This window comes from Girardinichthys multiradiatus, chromosome 9, assembly GCF_021462225.1.
Source record: "Girardinichthys multiradiatus isolate DD_20200921_A chromosome 9, DD_fGirMul_XY1, whole genome shotgun sequence".
Taxonomy (NCBI): domain Eukaryota; kingdom Metazoa; phylum Chordata; class Actinopteri; order Cyprinodontiformes; family Goodeidae; genus Girardinichthys; species Girardinichthys multiradiatus.
In genome coordinates this window covers 41,010,187-41,028,861 of record NC_061802.1, presented here as the reverse complement: position 1 = coordinate 41,028,861, position 18,675 = coordinate 41,010,187, and the positions used below count along the sequence as shown (strand labels likewise).

At 38.3% G+C, this 18,675-nt stretch overlaps 1 protein-coding gene across 4 annotated transcripts in view; it reads left to right on the top strand.

The window, feature by feature from the left end:
* Positions 1 to 18,675, top strand: part of rab6ba (RAB6B, member RAS oncogene family a) — an 84,180-nt gene that overhangs the window by 47,189 nt on the left and 18,316 nt on the right. For 2 of the 4 annotated variants that reach the window (XM_047375077.1, XM_047375080.1), the window contains 3 exons: positions 11,986 to 12,039; positions 12,441 to 12,567; positions 15,558 to 15,669. In XM_047375077.1, the coding sequence (XP_047231033.1) occupies positions 11,986 to 12,039; positions 12,441 to 12,567; positions 15,558 to 15,669 (293 nt within the window). The remainder of the gene's footprint in view (positions 1 to 11,985; positions 12,040 to 12,440; positions 12,568 to 15,557; positions 15,670 to 18,675) is intronic. The other 2 variants (XM_047375079.1, XM_047375081.1) reach the window with 1 other exon arrangement.

The following is an 18,675-nucleotide window of genomic DNA, read 5'->3' as shown; positions in this document are numbered from 1 at the left end:
ATTCAGCATCTACTTTTCTTTTGTTTGCTGTTGCCATGATCGACACCTGTCCATCAACTCTATTTCATCTCATGTCGTGTTCACTGACCCTGATCCTGAGTAGGATACCTGCATTACCGACGCTTATATATCGTAAATACCATTTCTTATGGTTTTTTTCTTTGCCAAGACTTAATTGTTTTATTTGTTCACTTGGAATTGCGTGGCGGGCCGGACGTAAGGATTCCATGGGCCGTAGGTTCCCCATTCCTGCTGTATAACATAAGGCTTTTTAGTTTGTCTAATAAAAGGACAAGGTATACACCTGTTGTATAGGGAAGTTGACCCTATTAGATGACTTGTTCTCTGATCTGGTGCACAGTAGTAAATACAATAAACCTACCTTCAAGGGGCCGTGGGGTGCCCCCTTAATAGAATTGTTAGGAAACACCATCATGGTTCACGGCCTCAAGATCTTGAGCTAAACTGATAGCATCCAACAAGAATTAGTTGATGCTCATCTATCACAGTTTTCTGCCAGTTATCTTACATCACATATTTTCTACTGTTCTGTTTGCTCACATAAGCTGAAAATGTATGTGGTAGAACTCCCACTGAAGCATTTCTTGCATCCACTTTTTCTTGTATTAGTTCTTATAGAGTCTGTCATTATTATGACGGGATAAACAGCCCATTAGGATTATATTTTTAACCGTGACCACTTTTGAAGAATTACATGGTTGGTATTATTGTTTAATGACATTAGCTCACAAACCCAGAGCTCATGTAGGTTTAAGGCCACATCTGTTCTTGTATGCTAGCCATATTTTGCTCCATGATGGTTGGAGCAAGCAGTTGGAGGTGACGAATGTTTTTTCCTTTGCTCTGACTGTCTGATTGGTCTCTCTCCCTGAAAATGTATTTTATTTTATTCTGTTCTAAAGCTTAAAGAAAGTGGAAAGTATAGAACTGGCTGGTAGTATTGTCTTTATTTTGTCAGCCTATATAATATATGGGTATTAAAAAGACTTACTGGTACCAAGAGGTTTTGATTTAAAGCACTAGAGTTGTAAAGAAGAAAGGCCATTAAAAACAGAAAATGATCTTTAAAACAACCCTTACCATCATATCTTTGTGTGTTATGAAATGTTTTCTAGTATTATTATATAGGATATATGTTAGTAATCAACTAGTTACTCTTAAAGAAGGAAAGAAAAAAGTGTTTTTACAGCAGTAACATTTTTCAAGAGCCAAGGTTGTTTTCTGGGGCCATTTTTTAACCCCTATTAATTCCAGGAACCAAATCAGATTACCAGGGTAGAAATGTACCCTGGTTTTATCATAGTGCTTTTGGTTTGTACCTTGAACTATGGTGGAAGCTTCATTCCTTTTAGTGATCATATGTGAGCCCCTCTGCTCCACACTGCCCAGACTAGTACCAGCGGTGTTTCTCAGTTTTTGTGTTTGGGTACTCTCATTCTCCCTGAAGACGAAATAAAATACGCACAAAGTTAACGCAAAACACCAAGAGAAGAGTCTATTCCTATGTGTCAGCATGTTTAACACTGAGCCTTGAATGTGGGAGGGTATAACATAATTCTTACTGGTTTAATATTCTTTGTGTTTTGTTTCAGGCTGTTTACATTAATTTATTCAGTAGGAGTAATTGATAGTTTTAGAGCTAGTTTAGAGCTAGTTTAAAACCCTATGTGTTCAGTATTAGAGATTTACAGTGCTTGCATTCAAGTGCATATTATCTATTAAATATTGTTGAGATTAACGAAGTTAAGTAAATGTATTAAATGGCGCATGGACATCCACTTTTATGGTTATGTGGAATTGGACAGATTAACAATGTCCTTTTCTGGGGATTTAAACCAGTAATGGTGAAATATTTACAATGTTTTAACAGATTTTAAGTAAAAACAAAAAGTTAAAGTTCCTGTGGTATGCATTGCACAGGCTTTGGTTTTTTAAAACATTTGAGTTGCAAAAACCTCCCGACAGATTTGACTTCTGTTTCAGTGTGTAAGCATAGTTAAACAATGAGAAGTTGTGGCTCTAATGCACTGCATTACAATTGCAACACAAGCTGACTCTCCTCTGCTGCAAAAATGAGTTTACACTGTCAGCAGCAGCAGTTTTTGTTACAGTGACTCCTTCCCATCCATGTTGGTATGCCTTTAAATATGTTATAAAGTGTAACTGCTGTGACAGAATCATACTTCGTCGTTTTACTACTAAAAGTCACGGTATTTTATTTTCATGATGGAAGCTTTTTTTCCTCTCCCTCTTCTACAAACACTTGATAACTGAACAGGACACCGGAATCGGCAAAATTATTTGATTTATTAGTTACACATGATTTTATTTTGTTTTCAAATCATTACAGCTTTGAAACAATCTGAGGTAAATGCAGTTTTGGTCTGATTTTGCTGTTTTTTAAATCCCTTTTCTGACCTCTGGTAAGACGGTATGCAGTGATTTGTCTCCTCAGATCACTAAAGCTGCAGTAATGACTTGAGAGGTCCGTTTGAGAGGTGTTTGCAAATAAGAATTATTTATCCTGTAAAACTCGAATGTAACACATTTTAAAAAAACAACAAAAGACAAACCGAAACAAGATTTTTTGACCAAATCATTTTTACTTAAACCTGATAAATGGAATGTTAACAGTATGCAGTGGGAATGGAAAAGCTCATCATCTAGAGCATAATAACCTCATTTATTAGACATACACATGCATCGCTGCCAGTAAATTGGGGTCACTGCTGATTATTGATGATGTGACCGCTGATAGAAGTGGCACAATTGAAGAGCTGCGCTCAGATTCAAACCTGATAGGACAGTGCTTCAGTGTTTGGATGGATCAACCACAATAAGGCAACCAAAAGCTTTACAGTTGTAAAAACAAAAAGGTAATGTTGGTAAGTACTTGATTTATCTGACCTCAGTCAAAATTGTGAACACTGGTGACTTTACAGACCAGCATCCTTGTGTGTAAAGATGTTACATTTAAATATAGAATTCCAATCAGCATTTTTAACTAGTCCCTGACAGACCAGCACCCAATGCTTCTGTAGGTCTGCTGTCTGAAATTATATCAGCTGCACTCCCAGCGACAGACATGCACTATATTGCCAAAAGTATTTGTCTGTCTACTTTTACATGTACACTACCGGTCGAACATTTTAGATACACTTTCTCATAATGGGTATCTCTTTTTTTCATGACTATTTACATTGTAGATTCCCACCAAAGGCAACAAAACTGTTAAAGAACACACATAGAGTTATATAGTAAACAAAAAGTATGAAATAACTAAACATTTTTATATTTTAGATTCTTCAAAATAGCCACACTAAGGTTTGATGACTGCTTTGCTCTCTTGGTATTCTCTCCATGAGTTTCATGAGGTGGTCACTTGAAATGGTTTTCTAAAGAGTCTTAAAAGAACTTCCCAGAGGTTCATTGAGAGACGGTCCAAGGTTAATATTTCAGTCATCACAGCAAAGGGTAAAGTTCTCTTTCAATTTTTTTGTTTGGTGCAGATTTCCATATGTGTTCATTCACAGTGTTGATCCCTTCAGTGAGGAAAACCATATTCATAGTTCTTACATATTATTCTGTTGATAGAATGCTGGTTTGGTGCTGAGAATCTGTATCTTTTTGCCAATGACGTTCAAATTTAGAGGGAGGCTTCCTGCTCTTGATTCTAACGATCTGAAGTAGAACAACTTCCTTTGCCTGATCATAATTAATTGAAACTCTGTCACTTCTGTAACTTTAAACTCTGTCAAGTGCAGGTAATGCTATGAATGCTCGATAGGTCATTATCCCTGTCTGGTGACTTTCACCCTCTATACTGTTGGACACTTAGCAGCTGCTCGGAACAATGGTGCTTCACTTGGGTTGCTACCACCTTTACCTTCTGATACTATTATAGTAGTGCTACATGTTCATTGCTGGTCTGGATGTGTACAAATTCATCTCAAAATTAGACCTTTTCCAGGTACCTAATTTAGTGATTAACTTTTTTTTTTATCAGTGAGTGTATATATTTAAGATTAATTCAACTAAGTAAGTTTTGCATGTGTATGATATGAGAATGAGAAGAACAATATACATACTGTGGACCCATCAGATTTGAACAAAAACAGGCAATTGTTGCCAGTGGTAGCCTAATTAGTAGATGTTTACTGAAAACAAGTACTTTGAGTCAAGAGGAGGAAATTTGTTTGTAAAGATGATCAAAGCCACCAGACTTTCTTTTGTGTTACGTATTGTTACAAAACATTATTTCAAATAGTCTATGGTATTTCTAATAGTTTATGGTATTAATTTTTGGGTCTCTTGTGTTGCATCATCCTCCATTAAACTTAATGTAAACAGAGGCATGTTGTGGATTAGCATCAAACAAATAACTGCTATAGAAAGTAGGGGTGCACTGATTGATTGGCCGGCTGATTGATCGGCCCCGATTTCCTTAATTTTAGGAGATCAGTGATCGGCCGATGCATGTGAAGCCAATCTTATCCACCAATCTGACCTATTTGTCTAAAGTATTGTGCAAGTTTTGTTTCTTTTTAAAATGTGAAAAATGCTCTAAACGTTTCATTCATATTTGAGAGCACTGCCCCGTGCAATTAAAACAAGTTTGTATTGTTTCACGGGTACTGTACAATTTTTTTGAATAAAATAAGATTGGAGCTTTGAAGGTGTATTGTGACCTTATAACACAAGGCAGTGTCTGTAATAAAAAAAAAAAATCGGTATCTGCCAAAATAGGAATTGGCAGTTCAGGCTTTTAAAGATCGGTATATGGTAATCGGCCAGAAAACTGCAATCATTGCACCTCACATAGAAAGCATCAAGTCAGATTTTGCAAGGATTGTTTTTTGTAAATGAGTCATTCGAATCACTCAAGAAATCCTATAATACTGTAAATTGCTGATAATCTGTCCCTGTTGTGACCCTTTTTACAGAATACATTTGCAAGCAGCCTGTTTTTTCCACCTTCAGGCAACATATAAGGCTGACTGACAGGCAGATCACAGCAACATATGGGGTTGGGGGGCTTTTAACCCAGCATTTCATATAACCTGAGAGATCCCTGAACAAGGGCTGTGCAATAGATTTCAAAGTTACTGTTTCAATATAAAGATACAAAATGTCAGCATTGCAAAGAACAACTTGGACGCAGTAAATCTGCTAATTAAATAATTAACATGGAAGTAATATAACTGGTGATATGGTTGGTTATTTAGGCACTAAGATGTTTTGGGCTAGTCAATAAGAAACTGATGAGTTTTTTTATTGTCAAAAAGCAGATGTTGACCTTTCTACAACATGGTCTTATTGAAAATGGAAATAATGAATTTATTATTTTTCCAGTATCTAGAAAGTCTCTATCATGGGTTTATGTTTGCAGGAGCACTATTTATACTATTTAGTTAAGTATTTGTTTGCTTATCATAAATCATATCCTTATGCCATTCGCCAACATTATTTCATATCACATGTTTAGCTAATATCGTGCAGCCCTACTCTGGACTGTTTCTCAGAGGTCATTAAAACTGTTTAAATCACAAGTCTCATTTACAGTACAATATAATACAGTATCTTCCACCCCACCAAAGTTAGATTAATACATTTATGAATGTCAGTTATGTCTGCGTCATTCTCAAGAGTAGCACACTCTTGGGTATTAATGCATTTGGGCCAGTGTGGGTGGCCTGCAGTTGATCTTGCCCCAAGGCGGTTGTGGTAATTTCCAGGCTAAGTGGTGCTGAATAAATTTCAGTTTAGATATGTATTAGCCATCCAAGCCAACATTTAATGTAATCATCATAAGAAGTGTGTGGGAACTTGCTTTCCCAGATAAATGGCATTCTGCAAAGGTCTGGAAGTAATGAGACCTGAAGGGACAGAAGGTCCGGCAGCCTGCTGAGCCCACTGGCGCTGGATAGAAAGCATCTGCTTCTTGCATGAAGTGCTCATATCGTGTTTAATGTCAATGTTTGCCTCACACAGCTGTGGCTACAACAGCCAGGGAGAAATGTGGTAACTGTGTTGGATGTCATTTGAGCTGTTTAAGAAAAGGTATGTTTAAAAAAAGACTCTTACCTGTCCAGAAACAGCCATGTTGTTCACATCATACTCAGGCTAGGTGGGTTTGTGCTTTAGTTGAGGCTTCATCACCTCTGTTTTGTTGGCATTGATCAAAACTAAAACTCAATTTTCCATAAATTCTCAGAAGCTCCCTTTTCTTAGTGACAGGTAGGGCTGTGAATGATTTTGCTCTCTTTTTCTGGCTCAACTCCAGAGACCTTTACATTTTAATTAAAATGCAGCAGGCATCAGATCAGTGAGTGTTTGTGCAGCTGCTCAGAGGGGGAGGATATATTAGCCCAATGAGGGTTGAAAATTGATTTGAATAGAGCCCACAGGAGACAAACCTATCCTGATTTAGAGATTTATGCAGTCATGGTTTCCAGCTTTGCATACAGGATCGTCCGTGGGTGTTTTGATTTCATGTTTGTCAAGTTTAGACAGTTGAGCAGATGTAGTCGATTCATTTGAAAGAGGAGCAATAGTATATTTGGTGACCGACGGCCATCAGAGAGATGAAACTGAGCGTGGCAGCAACTTAGGCAGCAGGAGGATGTCAGTGAGGCGAGCCACATTTGCTCCTTCTAAAGCAGCAGTCTCCTATCAAGCGGCCATCCAGCCGAGAGAGATGGAGACAGGCGTCCTTGCTGCCTGGCAGCACATGTTAAAGGGCTCAGAGGTCCCTGGAGGCTCAATGCTTTTGTCAGTTGTGTTGGAGCTGTCAGTTAAGCCTGGCCACCAGCCTGTGATTTCATCTGTCTGTTCACCCCAAATAATCAACTGCTCTTTGTTGCAAACATTTTCTATTATTTACTGGGCATTTTATACACTGACTGAAATGGGTTATTTCAGTGCATTATTCTGTTATTAAGGGAAAAGCAGGCCTCATATTTCTTTACTTGCCAGGGTACATGTTTGAATATGTCAACTTAACTTTTGAGATCCTGTTTTATTGTTGACTCAGTAAACTTAAGCAAGAGGCATCATATGAAAGTAAAATAGTCTCAATAGAATCAGACATTTTTCAGACATGAATTTGTAACACTGAATTTCTATCCTGTGCAATTATGTATGTGATTTTTTTTTTTTTTTTGTGCTTAAAATTTGCCAGCAAAAATTTCACCTGCATAAATTCTACTGCATAAATTTGCCTGAAAAAAATTCAACTGCAGAAATGCACCACCCATGCAAACTCCCAGACCGGGCAAGGAGGGCATTAAGAGACCGGAGTATCTGCTTTATGGAGGAGTGGCCAAAAAAAAAAACACAACATGGTGTTAAAAAAAAAAAAAGGAAGGCAGGTTCTGAGTTTGTCAAAAGGCATGTGGGCGACTTGTCAAATGTATGGAGAAAGGTGCTCTAATCACATGGGATTAAAATTTGAACTTTTCAGCCACCAAGGAAAATGCAATGTCTGGCACAAACCCAACACATCCCATAACCCCAAGAACACCATCCCCACAGTGAGACATGGTGTTGGCAGCATCGTTCTGTGGGGATGTTTTTCAGCAGCTGGGACTGGGAAACTGGTCAGTATTGAAAGAAAGATGGATGTTGCAAAATACAGGTATATTCTTGAGCAAAACCTCTGTCAGTCTGCCTGTGATTGGAGACTGGGACTGTGGTTTACCTTCCTGACCCAAAGCATACTGCTAAAGCACTTGAGTGGTTTAAGGGGAAACATTTAAATGTGTTGGAATGGCCTAGTCAAAGTTTAGACCTCAATCTAATTGACAATCTGTGGCTATACTTGAAGATTGTTGTTCACAAGTGAAAACCATCCAATATGATGGAGCTGGAGCAGTTTTTCCCTGAGGAATCGGCAAAGAGCCCAGTGGCAAGATGTGGCAAGATCACAGACTTACCCAAAGTGACTAGCAGCTGGATTTACTGCAAAAGGAGGTGCTACAAAGTACTGACTTTAGGGGGGGTGAATAGTTACGTGCACTGAAGATTTCTGCTATTTTGTTCTATTTGTTGTTTGCTTCACAATGAATAATAAATATATCTTCAAAGTTGTAGGCATGTTTTGTAAATGATGCAAATTCTCAAACAATCCATTTTAGTTTCAGGTTGTGCAGCAACAAAACATGAAAAATGCCAAGGGGGTGAATACGTTTGCAAGTCACTGTAGATATCTTCCTACTTGTCAAGAGCCCTGATGGAGGTTCACTGATGTTTCTGGTTATTTTACATTGTCAAGAAAGTGATACCAGTCTACGGCCCGTGGATGGGGACCCCTCCTATATGCTATATACAGCCATAGAAAACTCTAGTCTCTTCTGCCATTTCTCTGACATCTGATTAAAAGGACCATAATAGAGGTTGACTAATATTATTGGCATACTAATAACTCAGTCCTGAGTTTTAAGAATCTATATCAGCAAAAGAAAATCCTGTAATGGTGGATTTCTTCACTTTAAACCTAAGGAATCGTATGATTTTCTGGTTTTGTAACTAACTTTTTAAAATCCTTGGCATGCCTTAACACGGGTAACCAGCTCAAGCCTAAGTATGAGCATACTTTCTCGCTCTTTTAACCTTACCACCACAATGATTATGTGTTGAATAATTTTTTTATCTTGAGCTTTTGCTGCAGTGGAGAAAAATCTATGCACTCGACTCGATAAATATAAATCAAACGCAGCAGTTCAAAAACTGCCCTGTTCTTACTTAGTGCTGTTCAAGGTTCCAAGGAGTTTAATTTATTTCAGATGTTTATTCTAAACCACCTGCTGTCTATGAAAGGGGATTTGTTCATGGACAGATTTACTCTCCTAACCAGTGCTGGCAACAAACCTCAGATGAACCATGTTCTGTGTTTTAATGAGCTGTTAAAGCCAGCGCTGTGAGCAGATGCCTCTGGGCTCTCTGTTACTCTGGAGCGTGCGGTTTAACAGTGCTCCTGCTAGATGGAGGACCTTGAAAGTCCTGCCAGGAACAGAGCTGATGGAAGATTTTCATTTTCTGCTTAGATAAAAGCAGAATTTGTGTAGCTGAACTCAGTCAAATAGGGTTTTTGTGTAGTCATAAAGTCCTACTTGATGTTAGCAATTTGGCATTATGGCACGCTCAGTTAAATTCAGACTAGTGGGGAACTGTAATGCTCTGTAATTGTGCCTACTTCTATTAAACCAGTGTCATATTTTGTTTACCACAGTTATGATAATGTTATCTATATCTTTCATTTATTGTTATTAATGGCTTTTACTGTTCTTTCCTTTCTGTCTAATGTTAGCTGGACTATCTGCAACATCCAACCAGCAGTCAGCTGCTTACCAGACATGTGAACCAGCATACATCTAGGTGCCACAGTTCCTTCTGAGATGGTTCCACTTACAATCTCTGTGAATTATGACCTTAGGAAGAGGGTGATGATGTGAGCTAACTAAACAACCAAATGACACAGTACCTTCATTCTTTCTAACAAGTTGCATTTTCAATCAAGTTTAATTGTAAGAATTATTTATGGAAATGTCGTGAAAACATTTATTCTCCACATGCACAGCAGCACACAGGGAGCTCATTTGCAATTTGCTGATGTGGAAGAATTAGGACACCTATTAGACATTCAAGTTGTGGTCTTTGTGCAATCAGGAAGAGACTACACAGACATGGCATTTCATATCACAGTTAGCAAGAGCCTGCTGTTGGGCCATAAGAAAATTTTTGGAGACTTCTTTCAGCATTTAGCGGTCTGCTTTTAGGATGAAGTTGCTTGGATGGCCAGACTTGGGGATGATGGCAGCTGTTTTGAATGTCCTCCACCTGTAGAGTGTTTTCAGGACACTAAAATGTCTGATTTAATATAATTTTGAGATCTCTTTAAATCCCTTACCAGACTCAATAGTAGCCACAGTCTTCCTTCTGGAGGTCTCAAACAGCTCTTACCATCTTGTCATGTTGTTCAATTTCCCTTCAGCAGTCAGGAATGAAACCAAACTAAATGGCTTTGGTTTAAACAGAGAAAACCTCCTTCCAAATGACATCCCTCTGAAGGTAGGTTTTGTTCTAAACGTCTCTCACTATGGAGTCCAACAGCAGTAAATAAATGTCCATTTCACTTCTCACAATCTTAATATTTAACATTTTTAAAAGGCCTGGGGATAAACGGTTATTGAAGCCACCCCTAACTAGTAAGGACAACGTTAGACCTAGTTGGCAGCAGAATGGGTGGGGCATGCATGGCCAGTCTTCTAACATTATGTGCTTGTTAAAAATCAATCAGGAGCATCAGTAATTTCACATCGTCTCATTTCTGCCTGTATGGCAGCCTGTGGGCTCTATACTTAAAGCAGTTCAGAACCTAGAAGATCTCTATTATTCTCCTAAAACATCAACTTAATGTTTTGTATTATCTTGAAGCTGGTATAACAATAATAAATATACTATTAAATTTAGAATTGATCTTTTATATGTTTTGTGTTGTACATTTTCGAAAAAAAACCCTGTAGCCATTATTTGTCAAATATGTTCTAGTCTTCTATAGTATGCTATCGAAATGGTGCTTTATGCTTTACAAATATACAGTATTTGTATTTAATATGCTTGCTATGCTACAATTTTGATTTCATTTTTTAATTGTTCTTCTTTTGGAATTCCGTCCTGTGTTCAGTATTTTATTTTTCATTTTAAACCTGTGTAGTTTGATCCCAGCAGTGCTTCATGTGCCTGAGGCTAATGGAAGAGTATAAATGACATCCTGTCTCCTTTCCAGACTCTGAATTAGTTCAGTGTGGTTGCTGGCATCGCCAAGGAAACAAGTGCGTGATCGAGCTGCTGATGCTCAGTTCCATCAAAGTGGGCAGTGGGCACCCTCCTGAATTGTCCAACAGAAAGAAACAAGGCATATACATCTGTTTACCAGCATATTCTTTGGTTCGTACAAATCGAGCACTGAACCTGAATAGACGTTCCCCCTTTTCAGGAAAGTAGTTTAAGAGAAGTATTGAAAGAAATCAGCATCTTTAGCAGAATGTTCTGCAGTATTACTGAACCTGTCGGCCATCTGTAACACAGACTCCAGCTAGATTATGCTGCAGTTTGCAGACATCCAGGGTCACACAGACTTTAAGCAAGCAGCTGGAGCTGGCTGCACAGGTCTGGGTCAGGCTTGTCACCATACCTATACACCGTAGCTGCAAACTTCTCAGAGTGCTACATGAAAAGCACACAGACCACATCTGCCTTTACCAGCTGGCTCCATTTCCTTACATTTGGGAATGCTGTCTAACAGAATATTAAGCGTTTAAGTAAGGTTTTAGCTGCAACAGAATGAACAGAATGCTGTTGTTATGGACTACATAGGAATGACACACAGGGTTTTTCCTTCTGATCCTGTTGCTTACTTTTAATCATAAAACAGCGTTTGTATATTCCCACATTTTTCTAAACGAATAGCTCTGACAAACAGTGCAGTGATCTGCGGTTTAGCATTGATTTCTCGGTTTGGGTTCATCAGAGCTGCAGCAGCTGATGAGATCATGACAGGCAGCAAAGCAAAAAAGCCGTGGGCTTGGAAGCGGAAAGTAAACATGCCTTGAGGAAGAACACTGCCGTCTGCCTTATGACACAATAAAAGGAATGAATAGATTGCTATTGCCATACATAAGTAGATGATGAAGAAGAGAAGAGCCATGATTGTAAACAACCCAGCTGAGTGTAAAGAGCATTTCAAATCTACTAACTGCTTTATGTATTTGTTTTGGTTATTTAATCAGAATCTCTGCAGAGTAACTCTTTGTGTAACAGCTGCTTGTTACTGATTTTTTTTTAAATGTCAGAGCCCTGCCTTTTTCTGTGAATTGTATTTATTACATGCATTATTCCGTTGCCTATTCATAATCTTTAAAGTAGATTTAGTGATGGTGGTTTGTTGATATCTTTCCTTTTCAGGCAACTATTGGAATTGACTTCCTGTCCAAAACAATGTACTTGGAGGATCGAACGGTAAGGACCTTCGTTACATCTGATTAATGTTATAACAGAGATGGGACATGTTGGGTTTATGTTCAGACTGTAGTAGCTGTAACAGCTGTTTCCATAGATGGTTTCGTGGTGTTATTCTTACCAATAATGTGTATGCATTCACACTGTTGAGCAGTGCTGAGGGAACAGCTTGTCATCTTTTTGTGCAGTGTAGGTGGATACGATGAAATCTGCTGTTTTCCTGTCAGCTCATCTTAAAAAGCAGTACAACCTTGGAAATGAAGTATCTCTTCGTCTGAATAAAGCCTGTTGTGAATCCTCTATTGTGCTTGCTTTAGTGTGTTATCAGTGGCTGAGTGTGTCTGAAGGGAGCCAGCTGTTTCCAGGCTCTCTGACTGTCTCAATAATCTTCCCTTCCTCAGCTCTCTCTCTCTGAACCCCAGGTGAGGTTGCAGCTCTGGGACACAGCAGGACAAGAGCGCTTCAGAAGCCTCATCCCCAGTTATATACGGGACTCCACTGTGGCCGTGGTGGTCTACGACATTACAAGTCAGTGCCCTTGATGAAAGCTTTTGCATTTTACTCTTTGTTCCTTAGTTGAGTCCTTTAGAGGTTGTGTTTTCTGTCACACACCGTGGATTTTACTGAAGGTTCACATTGTGTTCTCACTAAAACTAAGAGTGGAACTATCAGAATTATTTGGAAGCATTCGTAACTCGGTGAAATTTCCTTAGAGACAATTTTGTAGTTTAATGTAAGAGAAGCTCAAGGGTTTGACTGCAGATTGTTTTTTTTACAGAAGGTACTATAGGATTCCTATACAGTCTAAAAGTTTGGAAAGGTCTGGAATGTGTTTTAACCATTTTCCATCTTTTGATAAAGGAAAACTGCTTTATTTAATAGCTTGTTTTTCTTATATTAAATATTCTAAAGGACAGAAATATAAGGCGGTCATTTCTACTTTGATTTCTACTTAAATCTTTGATTTGCTATATCACCCCTTTATCTTTTTTTTTACCTTTTACCCATTAGTATTATGTTTTCAACGGCCTGACTGCCGTTTCACTGCCTTTTTGACTGCCTTTAAACTTTGTCACATTCTGTGTAATAATATCTTGTGTAATGAGATCTTGCAGTATTAACATGTCTACATTTCTTGTGTAAGCCAATATTGGGGTTGGATATGAAGGTAGTTGCTTGAACTTTGACACCCTGTATCGCTGTTTAGACTCTTACTTTGAAATAAGAAATTAAGCAGTTGTTGAGTTGACCTGTTGTGTTGACAGAGTTGACGAATAAAGACTGAATACTGCGCTAGCCTACAACACTTAGCAGCTCTGAAGAAGACTCCACCATTATGGGACAAAGTTAAGTCTCCAAATATCCCCCTCCAAGTTACGGATAATTTATAAGCACCCTGAGACACTGTGACTGGCTAACCATTAGACATTAATTTAGCTAAAATTGTCATCTGCTGGGGAGCTTCTTGTCTGTGCTAAACTAAAGGGCTCTGTTACAGATATTTAATGAGTCTAGACTGTACTGGATGCTTCTTTTAAAAAATTAAATTAATTTGGTTTATCAGACCTAAACTGGATAATACTGAACTGGACAGAGACTGAACAGATTGTTTTTCAGGATCAGAACCACCTTAGAATTAGACAAATATAGAAAACCGATGATTTTAAATTATTTAAACAGAGTTCATGATTTATCAAACTTAAAAGCCAAAAGCCCACCCTGAGCTGGATGTATTGTTGCACCCCAAGCCATTCACATTCCCCATTTGAAACTAAGAAAACTAGTTTTACATTTTCTAATTGAGAGAGATGATTTTGGTTTTTTTTCCTCAGCATTCCTGAACATCCTTGATCCCAAAAAGCAGAGTATAATTAGAGGTAACTGAAATTGCCATGGAGAAAAATGGCTGTCCTTAGTTGATCATGTTAAGTGACTTGTTGTCTTCCTATTCTTGTCTAAAGTATCTGATAATTTCAGCATTTTCTGTGAGCTTTTATCACATTATTCTCCTCGTTCTGTGTCTTTGATTCATCTCTGTGACCATATTACCTCCATTTAAGCTCTTAACCCTTTCTACTGGTAACTAAATTAAACATACAGTCACTGTAAAATGTTAAGTACACCTGTCACCCCTTCTGTAGTTTTATGAAGAAATAACACCAGTTTTTTGCCAAGTTTGAGCCAAACCATGAAAGCAATGTGAATAGACAAGATAAAAGTAATTTATCCCATTGATTCAATTGGCTGTAAAACCTTCATTAAAGACAACAAGATGAGGCAGTTGGTTTCTGTGTGACCTTTGAATTAAGGACGTATGTAGTAATTTCCTATAATGAACATTACACAGCTGTGTGTTCTCTGCTGTTAATGGTTAACTGACTATCCTTTCATCCTGTACCTACAGCTGAGGCTCCTTACAATCATTTGGAGTCTAAATGAATACTGGTCCACACCTCTCAACCACAGACTATCTGTAATATTGCTAGATATACATGTATTTATACTGCAGAATAGTTTTTATATATTTCTTGACAAATGTTTTGTACGGAGGGATTTAGAATGTAGCCAAGTGCAAGCTGTAGACCAATGTCAGATGGTTCAATGGGGAATAAGCTACAGAAGAAAACTTGCCTCATAATGTTTCCAGGAAAAATCTGTTTTTGCATTCTGTGTTTGATGTTTGCTTTGGAAAAGAGATTACATCTTTTATCTCTGTCCACGAATATGAAACAACCCTCAGTATGTCTAACAGGCAGTCAGTACTGCCAGTTAAATGGATTGTTCAAGAAGATGCAGCAAAGCTGGATCTTTAGTTTAACTTAACTTGAGCTCCAGTACTGTTTGTATTATACCATGTCAACTACTGCCTTGCAAAACTATTAATGCCCCTTGAACCTTTTCACATTTCATGGGAATATTAATAAACATGATAAACATAATTCAATGTATCTTTACGTGATACACCAACACAAAGTTGGTTTGCTTGGTTTTCAAAATTCTTTCCAAATAAACCTGAAAAATGAGGCAGTTAAATCTGATACCCCTAAAATTAAGTATAACCAACTGCCTTCAGAAGTCACCTAATTGAGTCCACCTGTGTTAGGCTCATTATACATCCATCCATTCTATAAAGGACTCTGAGGCTTGTTGGAGACCATTAGTTAGAACATCATTAAGAACAAGGAGCATAGCAGACAGGTTGGTGAGAAAGCTCTGGAGAAACATTCGATCGGATGGATGGATGGATATAAATACTTTTGCAGGGCACTCTACTAATTTAGTTGTTATTTTGTTGTTATGAAATCACACACTAAGGTGATAAGGACCACGTTATGAGTCCCAAAGTTTTAACACTTTGTAACAGTCACTTTCCTTCCAGCAGTTTCAATAATTATCATGTTAGTCATTATTACAGATGTTAATAGTGGCTGTAAGAACAGCAATAGGGGGGTTGGTGTTGCTGCATCATTTATCACTTCAGCTGTTTGGTGTCATTTTACTCTGCTATATCTCTACAGATGTCAATTCCTTCCAGCAGACATCAAAATGGATTGACGATGTGAGAACGGAGAGAGGAAGTGATGTCATCATCATGCTTGTTGGCAATAAAACAGACTTGGCAGACAAGAGGTATGTAGATACGGCCCAGCCTGCCATCTAACTTCAGCATCTCTCTTTGGGTCCTGACGCCTTGGCAACTATGAGGTGCAACATTAACAATACTGGCTGCATTTACACAATGCAGTGTTTAGATGTTTTTTTTCTGCAGGATACACCTGTGTACCAATAAAATGAAAACAATTACCTCAAGATTAATGTAGATATGAATTTAATGTTACAATCCAAGTAGTACTTGGAACTTACTGCAACTACATAATCACATTCTGTAATGAATACAGTCATTAGCTTTATTGGATAAATTAAATGTAGTTTTATTGTTGTGGTGTGAAACTCAGCAGATTCTCATAGGAGTCAGACCACCTGCTTAGAAATAAGAAAATGATGATTGAGTCAGTCAGTCATTTTCTACCACTTATTCCATAGTGGGTCACGGGGGAGCTGGTGCCTATCTCCAGCAGTCTATGGGTGAGAGGCGGGGTACACCCTGGACAGGTCGCCAGTCCATCGCAGGGCAACACACAAACAATCACACACACACTCATTCATACACCTAAGGGCAATTTAGAGTTACCAATTAACCTAACAGGCATGTCTTTGGACTGTGGGAGGAAGCCGGAGTACCCGGTGAGAACCCACGCATGCACAGAGAGAACATGCAAACTCCATGCAGAAAGACCCCAGGCCGGGAATCGAACCCAGGACCTTCTTGCTGCAAGGCAACAGTGCTACCAACTGCGCCACCGTGCAGCCCAAGTTAGAAAGAGGATTTTAAGTCATGTGCATTAGGTATGCTGTTGCAGTTATTGAGTCAGTATGTGATAAATGTATCAACAGCCAATGTGTTGGATTTGTTGCACTTGATTCAGTAAAAATTGGCTTCATCCATGGTTTAATATCTGTGGCAGTTGGTAAGAATAGAGTGGGTTGTGTGATAGTTGATTTGGTGGAGATGGGGATGTGGCCAATGAGAAGAATATAAACAATAAAACAGAGAAAACCAAGCACAGAACCTTGAGTTTTGCCATTTTAGGAAAGGAGTGTTAGCCAGAACATGCTAGTGTCCATCATTTTGTGCCATTTCTTTTTGTCTTCAAACAATATTGGACCAAAACTGTCTACAGATATTTTTCAAACTTCTGTGTTGACTGGTCCTATATTTAGTTGGTTGCAGTCCATAGATGCTAGACTATAAACACTGCATCAGTAAGAAAACGTATGTAATAGGATGGTAGTTCATATGTGATAGTTTTTCATCATACATATATCTTTATTAGATTCATGCTTTACAGTTCTCCATATATCTCTATATTGTCTCATTAGTATTCTATTGATGCTGGATAGTGCTTCTATTAGAACATTCTTCCTCTGAAATATGGAGCCATGCTGATGGAAGCAATTTCATTGGTACAAAATGCATTAATTTCCCTGGTGAGGTCAACAGGTTGGAGCTGCAGAGAGACATTCCCCTGGCATTTTACTTCACAGTATGTCAGAAACTGAAAGGAAATCAGGAGAAATGCTGATGACGGCAGTTTCTTGGATGTGTGTCACTGGAGCAGCCAATAAAGGTTCACCACTTCCATAAAAGCAGGGAAAACCTGTAACAAAAGATGAATGAAAACCTTTGGTTTTAGATGGCAAAAAGAATGGGTAGGTAGAAGAAGACTGCTTATGGTTATTTATGTATGTCCATTACAGAAAATGTAATTATGTTTACCAACATTAATAAAGTGAGCTGTTTAATTTAATCAGTTCCTCTTTTGAAAGAGGTCTTAAACTTGCTGAAATGTTTTAATTTTTCATGGTTAATTTATCTCAGCTGTAGTTTAGTTGGCTCTCAATGTGGCCTGAATATTAAAGCCCCGGTTAATCTTCCACAGCAAAGAAATAAATGCTGTTTACTGCATTGAGACCACATGAGCTTCCTCCCTTAATCCTCTCCTTTGTGAAGGGAAATGAGCCTTGTTGCTGTGTGAACTGGACAAACTGACAGATGTTTACCTCAATCAATGCAGAACAATTCTAATGGCCCATTAGTGCTGTAGTTGAAGCAAATGTTTTCTTATCCAATCATTCTAAATCCTAATAATGTGCATATTCCTTACGTCCTGCAGAGGAAAGCCACCTTAGTCTAAGAAAACAATGCTGATGGGAACATTTGTGCAAAGGTTTGAGGTGCGTTCAGCTTCTTGTTCCACACCAGGTGAATTAGAAAATCCCAGTTACATGTCAGCCAAAATGTGTGGGAGGGGCAGATTTCTGTATCACAGATTAGGATTAAATTATGACCATATTAGTTTTTTTCTGTGGCACCTTTTTGTCACATCATCTGTATGTGGCTTCCTTTTAATTCCTCTTTAAATACCATCCTAAAATTAGCTAATTATTTTGAAGTATGTAGCAGTGCAATAGAATTCGTATATAAAGTGCCACAAAGCATTTGAGCTGGTCTCTTTGTTTTGGTTTTGTTCACTGGGGTGTGGTGGAGCTTTTCACAATGCGCAGTGCTTAGGGGAGTATACACAGTCTAGGAGCTGCAGATCTACTGGAGCTCAGCATGTGGGAAATCTGGTGTGCACCATACAGCAGGAGGCAGCAGCCAAGCAGAGCCTGATGAGCTGCACACTGACAGGAACAAGCTTGACGGTGGTCAACTCGTTGCATTTTCATGTTTCCCTTTTCTTTTTATTGTATAAAACTACTGCCACAATACAACTACAAGGTGTCTTTCGCAGTTTATTTTTAGATTTTGAAAAATTTGTGAAATATCTTTTCTTCCGATGAACAAATGGATTATTAAGATGAATTTAGACAGATCATACAACTACCATATCATGTTTGTCAAATGACTTCCACAGAATGTCTATGTATAACACAAAGGAGTGCGTAATTGTGAAGGGAAAAGAAAATTTACATGATTTCCTTGACATAAAAATCTGAAAGACGGGTGTGAATTAGTATTTTCCTCCTTTGAGTCAACACTTGGTGTTAAGACATGTGTTGTAGTAGATGTCT